General features: G+C 31.2%; 1 protein-coding gene across 2 annotated transcripts; it reads left to right on the forward strand.

Annotated features, from left to right (window-relative positions):
- Positions 1-233: 233 nt before the first annotated feature.
- LOC123204432 (probable trehalase) lies at positions 234-4,438 on the forward strand. Of its 2 annotated transcripts, none has more exons than XM_044621081.1 (11): positions 234-1,177; positions 1,326-1,454; positions 1,966-2,081; positions 2,205-2,305; positions 2,386-2,495; positions 2,666-2,738; positions 2,821-2,988; positions 3,072-3,159; positions 3,721-3,820; positions 3,912-4,125; positions 4,209-4,438. In XM_044621081.1, the coding sequence occupies exons 1-11, from the start codon at positions 567-569 to the stop codon at positions 4,293-4,295; spliced, it is 1,797 nt and encodes a 598-aa protein (XP_044477016.1). In that variant the 5' UTR covers positions 234-566; the 3' UTR covers positions 4,296-4,438. The 2 variants fall into 2 exon arrangements, with proteins under 2 accessions (XP_044477016.1, XP_044477017.1); XM_044621082.1 differs by having other exon boundaries at positions 1,335-1,454.
- Positions 4,439-16,036: the final 11,598 nt, after the last annotated feature.

Genomic DNA, 16,036 nt, shown 5'->3' on the forward strand with positions numbered 1-16,036 from the left:
GAGGACGAAATTGAAATTTTAAAAAAATTAGGGATGATTAATACTAAAAAAATATGTGAAATTGAAAATATAGACTTTGAGAGGAGAAAAATCAATTTTTAAACTTAAAAAATGTCAGTTTAAACAGTAATTTAAATAAAATTTTTAAATAATAATAAACGATAAAATTTAATTGATAAATATATTTAAGTTTTCGGGTTAATTTTTCACCAAGCTCTGGCTAAAGTAATTTTTGAAGTTAGTGCTCGGGTTGTGGTGTCGTCTGTGACCAGTGCTATCGTCAATTTGCACCACAAACAATCCAATTCAATTCCATAAAACCTTCTTTCCTTCTTGTACCGAATGGCGCTCAGCTTCCATGAATGCATAAATATCTCTCAATAACTCAATCACCCAGTTGGTCAACCTCATTTTCTCTACGATGATTGCTTTTACTCGAAATCGAAAGTCAACGGTACAACAAAACAACCACAATATTCTATTTCTTTAGATGGCGGCTATTATATATATGAACATTATGTTTCCTTCTGTAATCAGCTGTAATTCTTCTTTTTTCTCCCTCTGTCATGGCCTTCTTTTCTCACAACAGTAACCCCTTCAGTTTGTTTCTGTTTACATATTTGATCTTGTTACCAACAACCATGGACATCGCTGAAGCTTCTTCGATAGAATCATGCAGTGTTAATACTGGCCCTGTTATCCCCACAACCCCTCTGGTGAAGTTCCTTCAAACTTTGCAAGAGACTGCGTTAAGAACTTTTGGTGGAATTAACTTTGATCCCAAAACGTACGTTGACTTGTCTTTGAAGTCAAGTCTTTCCACAACAGTCGACGCTTTTCACAAGTTGCAACGAAACGCTACTGGGGAAATTTCGGTTCAAGACCTGAGCAAGTTTATTGAGGATTACTTTCTAGGTGCTGGAGATGATCTTGTTATTTATGACCCACCGGATTTTGTTCCTAAACCGGAGGGTTTTTTGCCTAAGGTTGAGAATTCTAAAGTGAGAGCATGGGCGTTGGAAGTGCATTCTTTGTGGAAAAATTTGAGTCGGAAAGTCTCTCACTCTGTTCTGAACCAGCCTGAGTTTCATACTTTACTTCCCCTTCCTGGACCGGTTGTTATTCCGGGGTCTCGCTTTAGAGAGGCCTACTATTGGGATTCTTACTGGATTATAAGGTTAGTCAAGTTAATTTCTCGTGTTTGTTTTTGCAATTAAGAAGGTTTAATTTTTCTATTTTCCTGTCAATTTAGAGCAATGCTGGCAAAAGTTTCATTAAAGAAGAGTCTTTTAAGATCATCTGTGGGTATGATTCAATGTGGTTAGAGTGTGCAGGGGCTTGATGGCAAGCAAAATGTATACCACAGCAAAATCAATTCTGACTAATCTCATGTCCTTCATTGATAAATATGGTCATGTTCTTAATGCTGCAAGGGTCTATTGCACCAATAGGAGGTATTGCTTCCTTTTTTTTGTTTTGGTTCTCTATTTTCAATTTTCATGCTTCTCTGCATTGAATTCATAATAAGCTAAATTTGATGCATGGAGTTTTTGTTGTCATGTTTACTAAAATGTATGTAAAATGTTGCCATTTATTCAATATATTGGTGGATTCAGGGAAACAGTCCTGAGAGATCAGTTTCACAGGCTTTAAGGCCTTACTTAGCTAACAGCCTACATTGATACTTTTCATTCATTCAATCTCGACTGTCTGTGATAGATATGGGGAATATCTTACAATTTATTTGATGATTGGACGGGCATGATGGTGAAAAGAGAGTGGTTACCCTTCATTACTATGTTTAGTATCGTGACACTCTTGGAGCTTGTACTCTATTAAATTTTATTGGAGTATGTATAAGCTTCTGCAATTTCTTAAACCATCAATGTGATCACATTTTCATGTAAATAATTTAATTATAACATTTTGGGTGAATATTGATGTAGTTCGAGATATATGTTGCAGCCAGCCTCCCCTACTGAGTGCGATGGTTCACGAATTATACAAGCGAACTGGTGACTTGGAATTGGTTAGAAAGGCTCTTCCTGCTCTGCTCAAAGAATATCAATTTTGGAATACAGGTATAATGAATGTATACGTTTCTTAAATTTTACTTATTACTTTTTCCTTTTAAGATTGGAATCATTCCTTTATACTTTATGAGTTTCATATGTCTAGTTTGCTTACTTCTGTATCTTATATAGGAATACACAGTGTGACAATCCAAGATAATCGAGCTAGGAGCCACAAATTAAGTCGGTACTATGCAATGTGGAACAAACCTAGACCTGAATCTACTACCATAGTATGTTCTTCCCATACTTACTTTGGCATATTATCTGTGCTTAGCTTTGGTCAGAAATTTGATCTTCTTTGGTCTACCAGGACAAGGCATGGGCTTCCAAGCTCTTAAACAGTTCTTCGAAACAGCATTTTTACAGGGAAGTAGCTTCGACTGCTGAATCTGGATGGGATTTCAGTACAAGATGGATGAGGTTATTTTTACTTATTATTATGGTTTTTTATTTGTTTTGTACTAACACACATAAGTTCAGTTTAAGCAAAGTTCTTTTCATTCTTATGTGATTTAATTGTCAGGCTTGTTCCTTCAATTTCCCAAAGTTTCAATTGTTAAGAGCTTATTCAATTCTTTTTTCCATTGCAGGAATACATCAGATATCACCACTTTGTCCACAACATCAATTTTACCTGTTGACTTGAATGTATTCATACTCAGGGTATAGCACATTACTTTCGTAATAAGTTTCAAGATTTGTAATCTGTGCAATTGTATATTAAGTGTTTTACATAATGGTCCAGATGGAACTTGACATTGCCTTCTTTGCAAAAGTAGTTGGAGATAATAAGACTTCTGAGAGCTTTTTGGAAGCTTCTGAAAGAAGAAAACAGGCGATCAACAGTGTATTCTGGAATGAAGAGATGAGGCAATGGCTTGATTACTGGCTTGAGTGTGGAGCCACCCCTGAGGTGACTTCTAAATGCAAGGTTTTTTGGGCTGATGATATAATATCTCAGCAGTTTTCTTGAATTTATTACTCTGATACTTGCAGGGATGTCAAGTATGGAAAGCTTCTAACCAGAATCATAACACTTATGCTTCAAATTACGTGCCTCTATGGATTAATTTGTTCAACTCAGGTTTGTGATTTTCATTGTAGACTTTGAACTAGGTAAAGATATTAGGTTAAAGAATTGAAAGTTTTCTAAAAGGTGGCTTTCCATTTGGTTGAGGGAAATCTAACTCAGTTGTCAAAGATTAGATCTGGGACCATGTGGGTGATCTGAATCTTATATAAAAGCTGTATTTTCTCCTATTTGCCTTAAGTAAAAAAACTGTCTCCGGTAACCAGAAAGTATGGCAGATGCTGCAGGATGATCTGTTACTGATTTTGACACCATTGGCATTTAGCATTTTCTTTGGTAAAATCTCTGGCCTAGCCCTTTTTAGGTCATTACTTTAGTAGGCCATAAGAATTTATATTAAGGAACAAAAATCTATTCTGTAAGGCACATTACATTCCAAATTTCTATTAGGTTTTCACAGCTTTATTATGCTTTCTAAGTCCGAAACATATACTAGTGGGACCTGGGATAAGGAAATAACTTGTGCTAAACCAGTAAGTCTTAAAAGACATGGAAAAAATGTCTCCAGTCTTTTATTTAATGGGAATACCAAGAACTCTACTGCTTGTTGTTCAGATACTTCTCTGGTGAAGAAGGTTAAAAAAAGTCTTAAAAGTTCAGGCCTGGTTCGTGCTGTTGGAATTGCAACTTCTTTGGCAAATTCAGGAAATCAATGGTTAGTACTTGTTTAACATTTGCATTGCCTTATGTATTCCCTTGTATTTATTTTCCATTAACTTTCGCAACTGAATATCTGATACAAACAGGGACTTTCCCAACGGTTGGGCGCCACTTCAACACATGATAATAGAAGGTTTGTCAAGTTCAGAATCAGAAGAGGCAAGGTCACTGGCTAAAGACATCGCGATAAGGTGGATCAGAACTAACTATGTTGCCTACAAGAAAACTGGTGCTATGCATGAAAAATATAATGTGGAAAAGTGTGGAGATTTCGGAGGTGGTGGTGAATACATACCACAGGTGAGTCCACTGAATAAAGATTATCTTTAGACTTGAAATGATGTGTCTGATTTGTTATATATTTGTGGCATGCTTTGATGCAGACTGGTTTTGGTTGGTCAAATGGAGTTGTGTTAGCATTGTTGGAGGAATTTGGATGGCCAAAAGACCTGAAGATAGATTGCCAGTGAGCTATGAGACTGAAGTTATGAATTTTTTATATACTTGAAATGAGACCTTGTGAAATTTTTATTTATTGTGATTGTACGATATACTAAAGGAAAATCAATTAAATTACCCAAAATTTAGGGATGCAAAGCGAAATTGCCCAAAATTTGGAAATTTAAACAAAACTGTCATATTTAACTGTGAAGACGAAATTGCCCTTAATGAAAAATCGAAGAAAATGACGAAGTTTCTTTTTCAGCCACACGAAAATGCATCCTTGGGTACATGATACTGCAGACTCTCTTTGACTGATTTTCTCAGGCGAATTTGGCAAAGTTTTTGATGACGAAAATTGATGAAAAGGTTAGTAAATCAATCTTTGTCATGCTTTTATGCATTTTAGTGAAAAATTTAGTCGATTGGATGCGGTATTTGGGTGTTTAGACTAAGGGTTTCAAATTGAAATATTTGTTGAAATTGCTTGATTTATTGATGTTTTGACTTAATTTTTTAAAGATTTTTGTGTTAGATTAGTTATAGAGTTGATTGTTCATGAAATGGTATTTGAAAAACGAAGTTTGGAAGGTGAAATCTCACCACACGAAATCAGCAGTCACCACATGAAATTTTTGTTCACCACACGAATTCGTGTGGTCAGATTTTTTAGAGACAGGAGGTTTTGTGCATTTTTCAAACCTTTTAGACCACACAAATTCATGTGGGTGGGGGTTAAAATACAAGTTTTTAAACACTAAATCATGTGGTGGGGTAAAATTGTAATTTTGAAAAATTCGTTGACACGTGAATTCGTGTGATGGGGTGTAAAATGTGTTTTTCAAAGTTTTCAACCACAGGAATTCACGTGGTGGGTTTTGGGGCAGAATGAAATTTTTTCAAAATTATAGATGTTTTTGATATTTTTCATGTGAGGGGGCAGATTGAAATTTTTTTATTTGAAGGTTTTTTGACGTGTAGAATTCAAATTTGAGGTCTTTTTTTTAGTAATACATCTATGTTCAGAATTAAATCATTTATAATATAAAATTGATTTAATTGCAATTTAATTTTTTTACAGGGAACTTAACAAAAGAGAAAAAGGGATGAGAGAAAGGATGAAATGAGATTCCGTATCGAAAAACACTTTAAGACTCAAGTTACTGCATGTGGATATAGAGATGTGGAAGTTGTGATTAAGAAAATATTAACAGAGCGACAGTTACAAATATTTCGACATACTTGTTTTAAACACTTCATCGACCTTAAAGATAGCCAATTCAATGGAGTGTTAATACACTCCATCCTAAGAGTGGTTAATAAGGCGAACTCGAGCAATGAGTTATAGTTTCGAGTTAATAAGATTGATGTTAAGTTCAACCCGTACGAGTTTGCCGTTATGACAGACTTTTAATTCAGTCAAATGTTGGATATTGACATATATATTCCTTCAAAGGCCACAGATCGGATCTAATATATATATTTTCACAGGCGTAAGTCAGTTATATAAGTTAATTTGAGTCATGTTTTCCAACAGGGGTCTTGGAGAGAGGACAACACTAATGTAGTAAAGTTGACCATATTATATTATCTTTACATGTGATTTGAGGAAAACAACCTCTCAAAAGATATTATAATTAGTTGATTATCTTGATGAGTTTATTGCATACCCATAGGGAGTATGAGTGTGGCAGATGACGTATCAATCGATCTATGATAAAATCTCTTAAATTTCTATGAATTCTAACCTTGTAAAGAAGAAGGAAAACCTTATGAAATAATATGGTACCATGGGGTTACGACTAGCTTTTCAGGTAATTATGACATTTATTAATTTAAAAAAAATTGTGATTACGGTTGTAATTTTATAAAGTAATAGATTTAAGTTGAAATTACAGTTTTGAATATATAAGACGTTAGACACACTACATTGATGGGTGTATATCATGTCAGTTTTAGGATCTGTTCGAATATTGAGGTGACACATGAAAGACATCCTGAATTGGGATGTTATCCTAACTATATTCATTGAAGATACAGTAAGTAATAATTTATTATTGATTAAAATATGAATAAGGTATAATAATCAAGTTTTCTTTAAAAAAATTGTAGGTTGATATTAATTTCTCACTAGTTTTAACTTTGTTGGAGAAAGTCACAAACTGGTTTGACGACATTGTTCGATACACGTTGTAAACCCTTGTAAATCGTGTAAACCCTCATTTGCTTGTTAATCCTCATAACTATTATCATTAAGTGTAGTTGTTACAAAAACTGAAACACATTATTTAAAGAGGTTGATAGACTATTAAGAACTTCAATATCTTCATCATTTAAAATTTCAATAGGGATGTTGTTAAGATATTTTTGTTTCATGCTTATCTGAATGTTAAATACCCGTTGATTTTTGTTACATTTTTTACTTACCACTTGGATTAATTTCTTGAATGCCGTGTAATTTGGAATTTTAATCAATTCCCTATTACCTTCGACATATTTTATTACATTATCACCCATTTTTATTCATTCCCTCTTGTATCTAATTGAAGCATATCCTATCATTTAGATTAATCCTACAATGAAATATATAATCAACATAAATAACATGAGTAAAAATACTATTTACAGAGTTATGTTACATTATTTTATTATTAAGTTTGAGTTTTGTGATTTCATTTTTATTGCATAATTACACATATTCTATAATTCTATTATATATTGTGACTATTAATATACTTTGATTAATTTTATACTAATTTTTAAATATATTACTTTACCCCTATATCATTAAATATCATTATACTCTCAAATATTATCTAATATCTTTAAAACCTCTCATTATAAAATATCATTTTACTCCTAAATATGATCTAATATCTCTAATATTCTTTATTAGAAAATATCATTTCACCTCTTACCATAACAATTACAAAATACCCCTTATAATTTTTATCAATTTAATTTTTGCACATAATTTTAATTTATTATATAAAACACCACATATGATTGTATTATCAATAAAATAATAACAATTGAAGTTATTGTATATATAAATATCTCTATATCACGAATTTTTTCTTCTCGTTCACAATTCCTATCATGAATTTCCTTTTTCTCTCTAAAAATCTCTCTCGGATAATAAGTAAAATTATATATATTAATAGATAAAAGAAAAAAATATGATTTATATAGAATCAAAGAATAGTAGTTTTGGTTTTTTTTTTTTTTTTTTTTTGATATTTAGGCATTTTCATTTAAATATTTTAAAATATGAGTATTTTCATTTAAGCCACAAAATTATAGATAAATTTTTTTTTACCCATGAAAAGTGGGTAGTTTAATTAATTCCCTATACTAAAGCCAATATTGAATGACCAATTAAACTATGTATAATCAGTTTTGAGTATCTAATTAAATATTCAGATAATATATCATCATATGATTAGAAAATAATCATTCAATTATATAATGACATATAATAATAATTAAATATTTAAAATTAGATACACATAACATTATTGTTTAATGACTCTTTGGGTTTGTGTTGTTATCCATAATATTAAAGTTGAACTAATAATTTTCATGCCTAGACCCATTAGTTTTTGGATCAATTGGACACTGAAAAACCGGTCATTTTAAGACTAATGCCTTTTTTTAAGATTGTTTTAATACCATCGACAATTGCAAGTCGAATTAATATAAAAATAGGCCAAAAGCTTTTGCCCACCCAAGATTTGGTGAAATCCGCAATTTATATTTTTTAACTTTAAAAAATCTAAATATCTTATTTAACTAAAAATATTTAAAAAATTAAAAATTTATCATATTTTTTTCCTTTTTTTACTCAAATTTAAAAAGTAATAATTTCTTTCTTAAGATTTTTTTTGTCACCATTTCTAGCGGTTGAAGATGGCAATAGCCGTTGAATGTGGTGATTAAAAAAACCTTAAAAAAGAAATAATGACTTTTCAAACTTTGAGTGGATAGAAATCATTAAATTTTTAAATCTAAAGAAAACATATGATAAATTTTTAATTTTTTAATTAAATAATATTTTTACCCTTAATCTTAATAATAAATTTTAACATAAAAATAAAAATTTAAGTTTTTAAAAATTAATATATATAAATTTGAGATTTTACCGTACTTGGTTGGAAAAAGTTTTTTAGCCTATAAAAATACCTATAAATTATAAAGTTATGATAATTACGGCCCAACCCAAGTTTCTGTTGGGTTTTCTTCTTAGCCCCAAACCTAGAATAGCCCATCCTAGGTGTTAACATAATTAAGGTTTCATTGTCTTTCAAATTGAACAATCTCATCATCATTAAGGGTACGAATTAAATGAAATTAATCTAATTTTTGAGCTACTGTTATTAGGGTTGGATTCGAACTGAGTTAAGTCGAGCTCAGCTCACAGCCAGCTCGAGCTCTGTTCAGTTCATATATGAGCGGCTTGAGTTCGGTTCGAGCTCGATTCGGCTCGTTTCGGGCTCAAGTTCAGCTCGGCTCATTTCAGCTTGTTTTTTCTTATCAAAACGACGTTGTTTTTAATATATATTAATCAAAACGATGTTGTTTTGTATAAAAAAGATTTTAAAAAAAATCTACCGAGCCAGCTCGAGCTTAGCTAAACCGAGCTCGTTTCGGGCTCAAATCGAGCCGCGCTAAGCTCGAGCCGAGCTTGGCTGGGCTCTGATCCAACCCTAACTGTTATCTTGTTTTGGCCACAAAATTTCAATGTTTTTAGAATTGACCCCGTAAAATGGTGAGTCTGTAGGCCAGTTTGATCCAATCCATCGATTGATTGGTAATATTAACATAACATAATTAAAGTTTTACATCAAATTTTAAATCATGTTATTTCATCATAGTGTTAGTTGGAGATGACAATTTTAATATGAATTTACGGGTTTTAACCCCCTCTCACTCTAACAAAGAGAGAATTCTTCAATAAAAATAAAAAAGAAGACAGAGATAGATACAAAAAAATCTTAACAATTGAGGACTGACTGGGGATGAGGATACACGTGTCCCGTCCCTACCCCCATCCCCTTATATTGATATATTTACTTAAAATACTGACATATCTTTATAATTTTAGAGTATTTATGTTTTTTCAAATTTATTTAGATTTTTATTGTGCTTATTAAAGTGATTAATATATGATATTTGTGACATTTGAAATAGTATATTAGTTTTAATTTTACTTAATTTTTTTATTTAACATATTTATATTGTATTTATAGGGTATAAAGAAAGATTTTTTTTTTTATGGGTATGAGAAAAAGATTTTTCCTCCTGGAGACAGATAAGAGATTTTTTTTTTTACAGGAAGGAGATGAAGAATTTTTGTCATCCCCGTAATGGGGATGAATGGGGGACGAGGATTAATATTCCTTGCGATGATAGGGACGGGGATTGAGACCCCCTCCCCGCCCTTCCCCGTTGTCATCCCTAGTACTAGCATAATGACCAGAGCAATAGTATTAGCATAATGATTAGAGCAGTCAAACCCGATGGTTGAATTGTGTTTTGATACTATTTGTTCAATTCAATCTTAGGTCAATTTAGTTTAATAGTTAAAATTCATTTTAACTATGATTTAGACTAGATTTAACACTAATTTTTTACCAAATCAATCGATTCAATCTAAATTTTAAAACAGTATAAAAATACAATGAATTGTCAAATGAATCATTAGAAAGTCATTGAATAGAATAACTAAGGTTTATAAGACAAAAAATAGAAGAATTTTTTGGGAAAAAAGAAGTTAAAAAGATGGATTTCACCGCATTGTTAATAAAATGTTACTGGAAAAATGGATTTTTTGTCGATTCGGTGGAATCAAGCTAGGGCTACCCCAACTTGACTTTTGGCTCATTTGAGCCAAGCACCGAGTTGAGCCCCACTCAGATGCAACCTTACAAACACCTATAAAGTGAGGCCAAAACTTACCTATATTTACAAGGCCAAATGACTTGTTCCTACCTAAGGTTTAGTGAAAACGCAAAGTGACTTTCACTAACTTTTGAAAATTTCAAATATCCACCTATCCGGTAGTTTTGCCTGTTACAGTCAGAGATAAAATCATTATTTAAAAATTTTATTTAAATAAAGAAAAAAAAAATTTCACTTTAGTTTTAAAAACTAACCGTTTTTTAAAATTAAGTTAGGAGAAATAGTTAGTTTTTACAACTAATGGAGAAAAAAATAATATTTCCTTGGTTCAAATAAAAATTTTAAATAATAATTTTATCTTTGACTATAATAGTCAAAACTAACGGATGGATGAATATTTGAGTTTTCAAAAGTTAGCAAGAATCACTTTGAATTTTTATTATTCCTTGGGTGGAAATAAGTCTTTTGGCCTATTTACAATGAAGTCCTCTAATTGTTACACACACTGCAACCCCGTTTATAACTCATATCAAAGCCACTAGTCATCAGAAAACTCTTCCCCTGATTCGAGGTAATCCTCAATTCAATCTTGGATTATTTTAGGTTTATTAATCAATGATTTCCAATATATCTCAATAAGCTTGCGTGCACCCTCAGCGATTGCCAATGCACTAAACAAACCATTTCATGCCACTCAAATGCCACTAGGAAAGGTTTCACGCACTGCACGCACCTCCAGAAAGCACACGCACCTCCGCGAGCCAAAAGATGTGCTCCACGCACTTCAAAATGGTGCACGCGCCTCTCAATGCTCCCACGCGCTTCAATGGGTGTAATGAAGTGGATCACGCGCTCTTCCTTGAATAAACGCGTGTGCTACTCATGCATATTCCTTAGCTAGGCCGGGTCTTCAGTTGGTGTTGCGTCGGGTTCGTGGGTTTCTGTCCAACCTGTTGACTTTGACCAGGTAGTGGTTTAAGCCTGTTTAAAAAACGGGTCGGTTTATGGGTTTTCCTAACTGGCTATTGACCCGCGATCTGGACACCATAGGTTTAGAATTTCTTCACCGCCAACATCCCAATCTCCGATCTTTGATCGTCTAGTTTGTCCGATTCCAAAGGAGAAAGAACTGGTAACAAAATTCAGCGTATTTCCGATTGATCACCTCTTCGGATTTTTCCAAAAAGCTCAATGAAATAACACCATATTTCGTGGCACCATAAATCGTCAGCGGTGACTTTCCGATCTTCTGAAGGCATCTTTGACCGATGATGATACAGCCTGAAGACATGGCTCACACCGGAAAGGCCAAGGCAACTCGAATTTTGCCTCAAATCGTGGCTGGAAGCTAGCCGCATACAATGGTAGTTCACATCCAGTTTCGACCGAAAGATAATTTGAATTACCGAATTTATTTATTATTATTATTTTTTTCCCAACTAAAATTCAATCCTTAAAACACTACATTTAGAGTTTTGGAGATGTAATTTCAAAGATTAATTTATCAATTCGAATCCCTAATTCCAAATTGAATAAACCTTAATTTCAATTTTTCAAAATTTTAAACCCTAATTCAAAATTGAGGAATTCTTTTTCAATTTCAAGAATTCACTAAAATTTCATAGCTATTACGAAATTTAATTTTCCAAAATTAATTTCAATCTGTGATTTGTCTAATTTGATATTACTGACATTAATCCTAGGGTTTGATTTCTTAATTAGGAAACCCTAAATTGAAAATTACCCAAAACTTTAGAACCCTATTTTTGAAAATATAATCCTGGATTATAGATACCCTAAATTGAATTGAATTAAACTTAATTTCAAAAATTTAATATTAAAGATTCTATAATCTATATGTACTGCTCTGATATCACATATAAGATTTATTTTACATGAAAAGAATAAAATAAATCGATAATAAATCTACAGGATCTACGCACATGATATAAAATATTAAATTAAACTTTAGGGTATTAGAATTATTTAAATTTTCATCCAGTTTGAATCCAAAAAATCTACTGAAATTATCTGTCGAGAATACCTCTCGATGTGATTTGGTCTTCTACTCAAAAAAACTTCTATCAATGACAACTTTAAATGGGTAAACTATAGGGTTTAGAGTAAGCTATACTGCAGTCATACTGTATTAGATTTTGGAGTAGAGATCTAACCAATTTATAATAGGTTAATTAACCCCTCATCAAGGTTCAATAAACCTCAAGGCCTACATTTATATTATCTACTCAAATCATAATATTTAAGTATATTAGATTTATCTTTATTGATTACTTAAACTCATCTATAAATTAACATTGGACTATTTAATTATCCGATTTTATTAAATCAAAACCATAATTAATGTTAACCTACATCAAGAAATTTCTAACATTATATTCTTCTTGACCTCAAAGCTTTTGAAGACCATTCCTTAGGTAACTTATAAAGTTATGCCTTTTTTCTTTTTGATTTTATGTTAATTAACACTAAAAAAGAAAATGAATACGAGCAATACCATGTGTATATATTTTTAGTCCAAAACTAGGTATACTGATGATATGTCATTATATAAGTGAATGTTATTTTATCTTTAATTTGAAATCATCCAATCACATGATGATATATCTATTTATATAATAAAAAATTTACGCACATAGTTTTAATTAAATGAGTATTTGTGTGTGTAATTGTAGGCTGCTAAAATCATGTTGAAATTAAATACTAAAATTACAAGCTAAAATCAAATTAATAAGAGTTAACACAAATTTTTAAGGTTGGTTAATTCCAAAATTACAAACTCTAATTTCAAAATTAGGGTTTACTCAATTCTACCAACAAATAAAAAAATTCAAGTAAACAGAATAACAAACAGAACAATAAACCTGTTAATTATTATGTCTTTACGTTGTTATCAAATAATAGTTGAAGTTGTCATTGTCAAATGGAAAAGTTGAAAGTAGAGATGATTCATGACTGGAGAACTAACAAAGTATTTGACCTTGCAAGCTGTATAGAGTCGATTGGATTCTGAAGCCAACGGTTTGTTGGAGATGTAGATTGATAAGGTTTTGTAAAGCTCAAAGATGAAAGAATTGCATAAGCTCTAGAAGAGGAAGACGTGTGCTTGAAGGAGACTGACAAGTTTTAAAATTTTTTTACTACTGCCTATTTGACTAAAATTTATTAATAAAAAATTATTAAAAGTAGTCCTCGCTTCTTTCTCAGCAAAAATTGACAGAAAATTTTAATAAAACGCAAGAAACGTCACCATTTTTGGGTGAGCTGATCCGGCTTGAGAGCTTATCAAGTTGCTTAATTTTAGGTTCTAGTTTGAACTCAAACTGGTTTATTTATAAACATAAAATTCAGATTCAAACTCGAGTTTATTTGTATATGGCTCGTTTTGGGCTTTTTTGAGCTAAACTTGAACTTGAATAAGTTCAATTCGAATTTAGGCCTAACCGCTACAACATGTTATATTGACATTCATCCGAGACTTGAAAACGTTTCTGGAAAGTATTTTGCGGATTGCAATGAAGCTTGGACGTCAAAATTGGGATCCAAACTCAAACGAAGCTGCTAGATTATGGGCCACTTCTGCAAGTCCTAGTTGTAAATAATCAAGGGAGGAGGAAAGAGATGAGACATGTGTAGATAGATAATAGATAGACAAACTTACCTGAAAAAACCAAAAAAGATAGTAGATAAACACAATGTTATAATTTAGATTAGTATAATTAACAAAGATTAGAGATAGTTAATTGATTAAATTAAATGTGGGTGGTTTGATGAGTTGGTAGAAGTTTAGAGATACAAACTCGAATAGGTGACCTTTAAAGAATAGTTTGAGCGACAAAAAATGAGGTTTCATATATAAAAAATATGAATTCAAGTCATATTTAGTGACACATCAAAATCATACTTTTGACTTACTTGATTTAATGGTAATGAGGTCGGTCACTAGATTCAAAGTTTTTAATGTGACAATCAAATTCAGATAAAATTTCTCGTTTAAAAAAAAAAAACCTTAAGTGGGGGGATTAGTGCTAACTAAAGGTGGATACTGACCAGATCAAACCCGAACACCCCTTAATTCGAGTTCAGTTTGAATAGAAAATTGTCCAACTTGAATTTGACTTAAATTCATCAAGCTAAAACTAAGTTTGATTCGAGTTTGACTTAAATGAAAAATGACTTAGCTTAGTTCAGTTTGAGTTTGACTTGATTTCATTACTCGAATTAATGGTTTGAATTTGACTAGAATTCGTTGAGCCAAAATTAAGTCTGATTCGAGTTTGACTTGGATAAAAAATGACTTAGTTCAGTTCAATTCGAGTTTGACTTGATTTCATAGCTCGAATTAATGGTTCAAATTTATAACTCAGTTTAACTTGAATTAATGGTTTAAATTGATGATTTGAATGTATGGCTTGGATTAGTTGCTCGAATTCATGGTTCATTGACAAAACAACACAATTTTACTTAAATACCAATTAGAACCAATGTAATCGGTAGTTGTGCAAAGACATTATATATTCTAATTAGTTTCAATCCATAAATAAGAAATAATTAAAATAATACTATTAAAATTACTCAACTCTCTTATAATTTTTTATTTTATGAGTTAATAATTCATAAGGGTGTCACATCTAAGGATAAATTTAAGAATTCTTATAAATACTGGTTGAACAGTGTTTTGTATGATGCATTCCAAAATTTCATTTTCAACATATATAAAAGGCTGGTCAAAAGTTACAACATATTTGACTACATAATTTTTTATTTTATTAGTTAATAATTCATAAGGGTGTCACATCTAAGGATAGATTTATGAATTTTTATAAATGCTGATTGAATAGTATTTTGTATGATGCATTCCAAAATTTCATCTTTAACATATATAAAAGGTTGGTCAAAAGTTACAATATACTTAGACTATATAATCCAACATTTTTTGTTGATCGTGGATGAAATTCGTCTTTTCTCCAGTGCATTCTGAACTACTTGAAATACCTACTATATTAGAGTTGCTAATTGATCGTGATCTGGTAAAGGTAATTTGTTATTGTCCTCCCAAATTATGTGAAATTCTTTTACGATATTCAGAAATATAATAGCAAAGATGACTAGTATCGCCCAAATTGGCACATATTAATAGGAATTGCAATGTTTGTATACTATCCGTTAGATTAATCTATCTTCAATTTGATCGAAATATTCTCACATCATCTACTTCTATTTCTTTTTTTTTCTCATTGAGGTTGTCATACTTTCATGTGTTAGTGCTCCATATGCATAATCAATAATATTGTTATTTCCAAAGTATCAAACAGATTAAATTTATCTGAATCTATTAATAATTTTTTGTTAAATGAAAGATAATAATTGACAAAACTATAATACAAATAAAAACTAAATTATTATATATGGATAAATATTGATTGAAAATTGAAAGAGTTTGAAAATAAGAAATTGATAAATAAAATTATTGAGAAAATATGAGATTGAGAATAAGAATTGAAAAATTATGATTTTTTTAAAAGAAAAAGGGTTTATTAGGAAAAAAATAAAATAAAATATTTTTCATGCCAGCTGCTGGCTCGGTCCAGGGCCCTTAACACCTCTACCTAGGGGCCAAAAAACTATATCCCACCCAACTTTAGTTGTATTCTCGAAATCTTATGTATGAAGTTTGAAAATTTAAAAGTCTCATTCGTCTATTAAAATCTTAGTTATAATTAGGGGTAAAATTGTTATTTAAAAAATTAAAATTTTATTATATTTCCGCTTTTAGTTTAAAAATCTCACAATTCTCTCTACCAAAAGTTTAAAAAATCAAAATTTTCTCCTTAGAGTTTGCAAACTGTTG

The sequence above is a fragment of the Mangifera indica genome, chromosome 20, assembly GCF_011075055.1.
Source record: "Mangifera indica cultivar Alphonso chromosome 20, CATAS_Mindica_2.1, whole genome shotgun sequence".
NCBI lineage: Eukaryota > Viridiplantae > Streptophyta > Magnoliopsida > Sapindales > Anacardiaceae > Mangifera > Mangifera indica.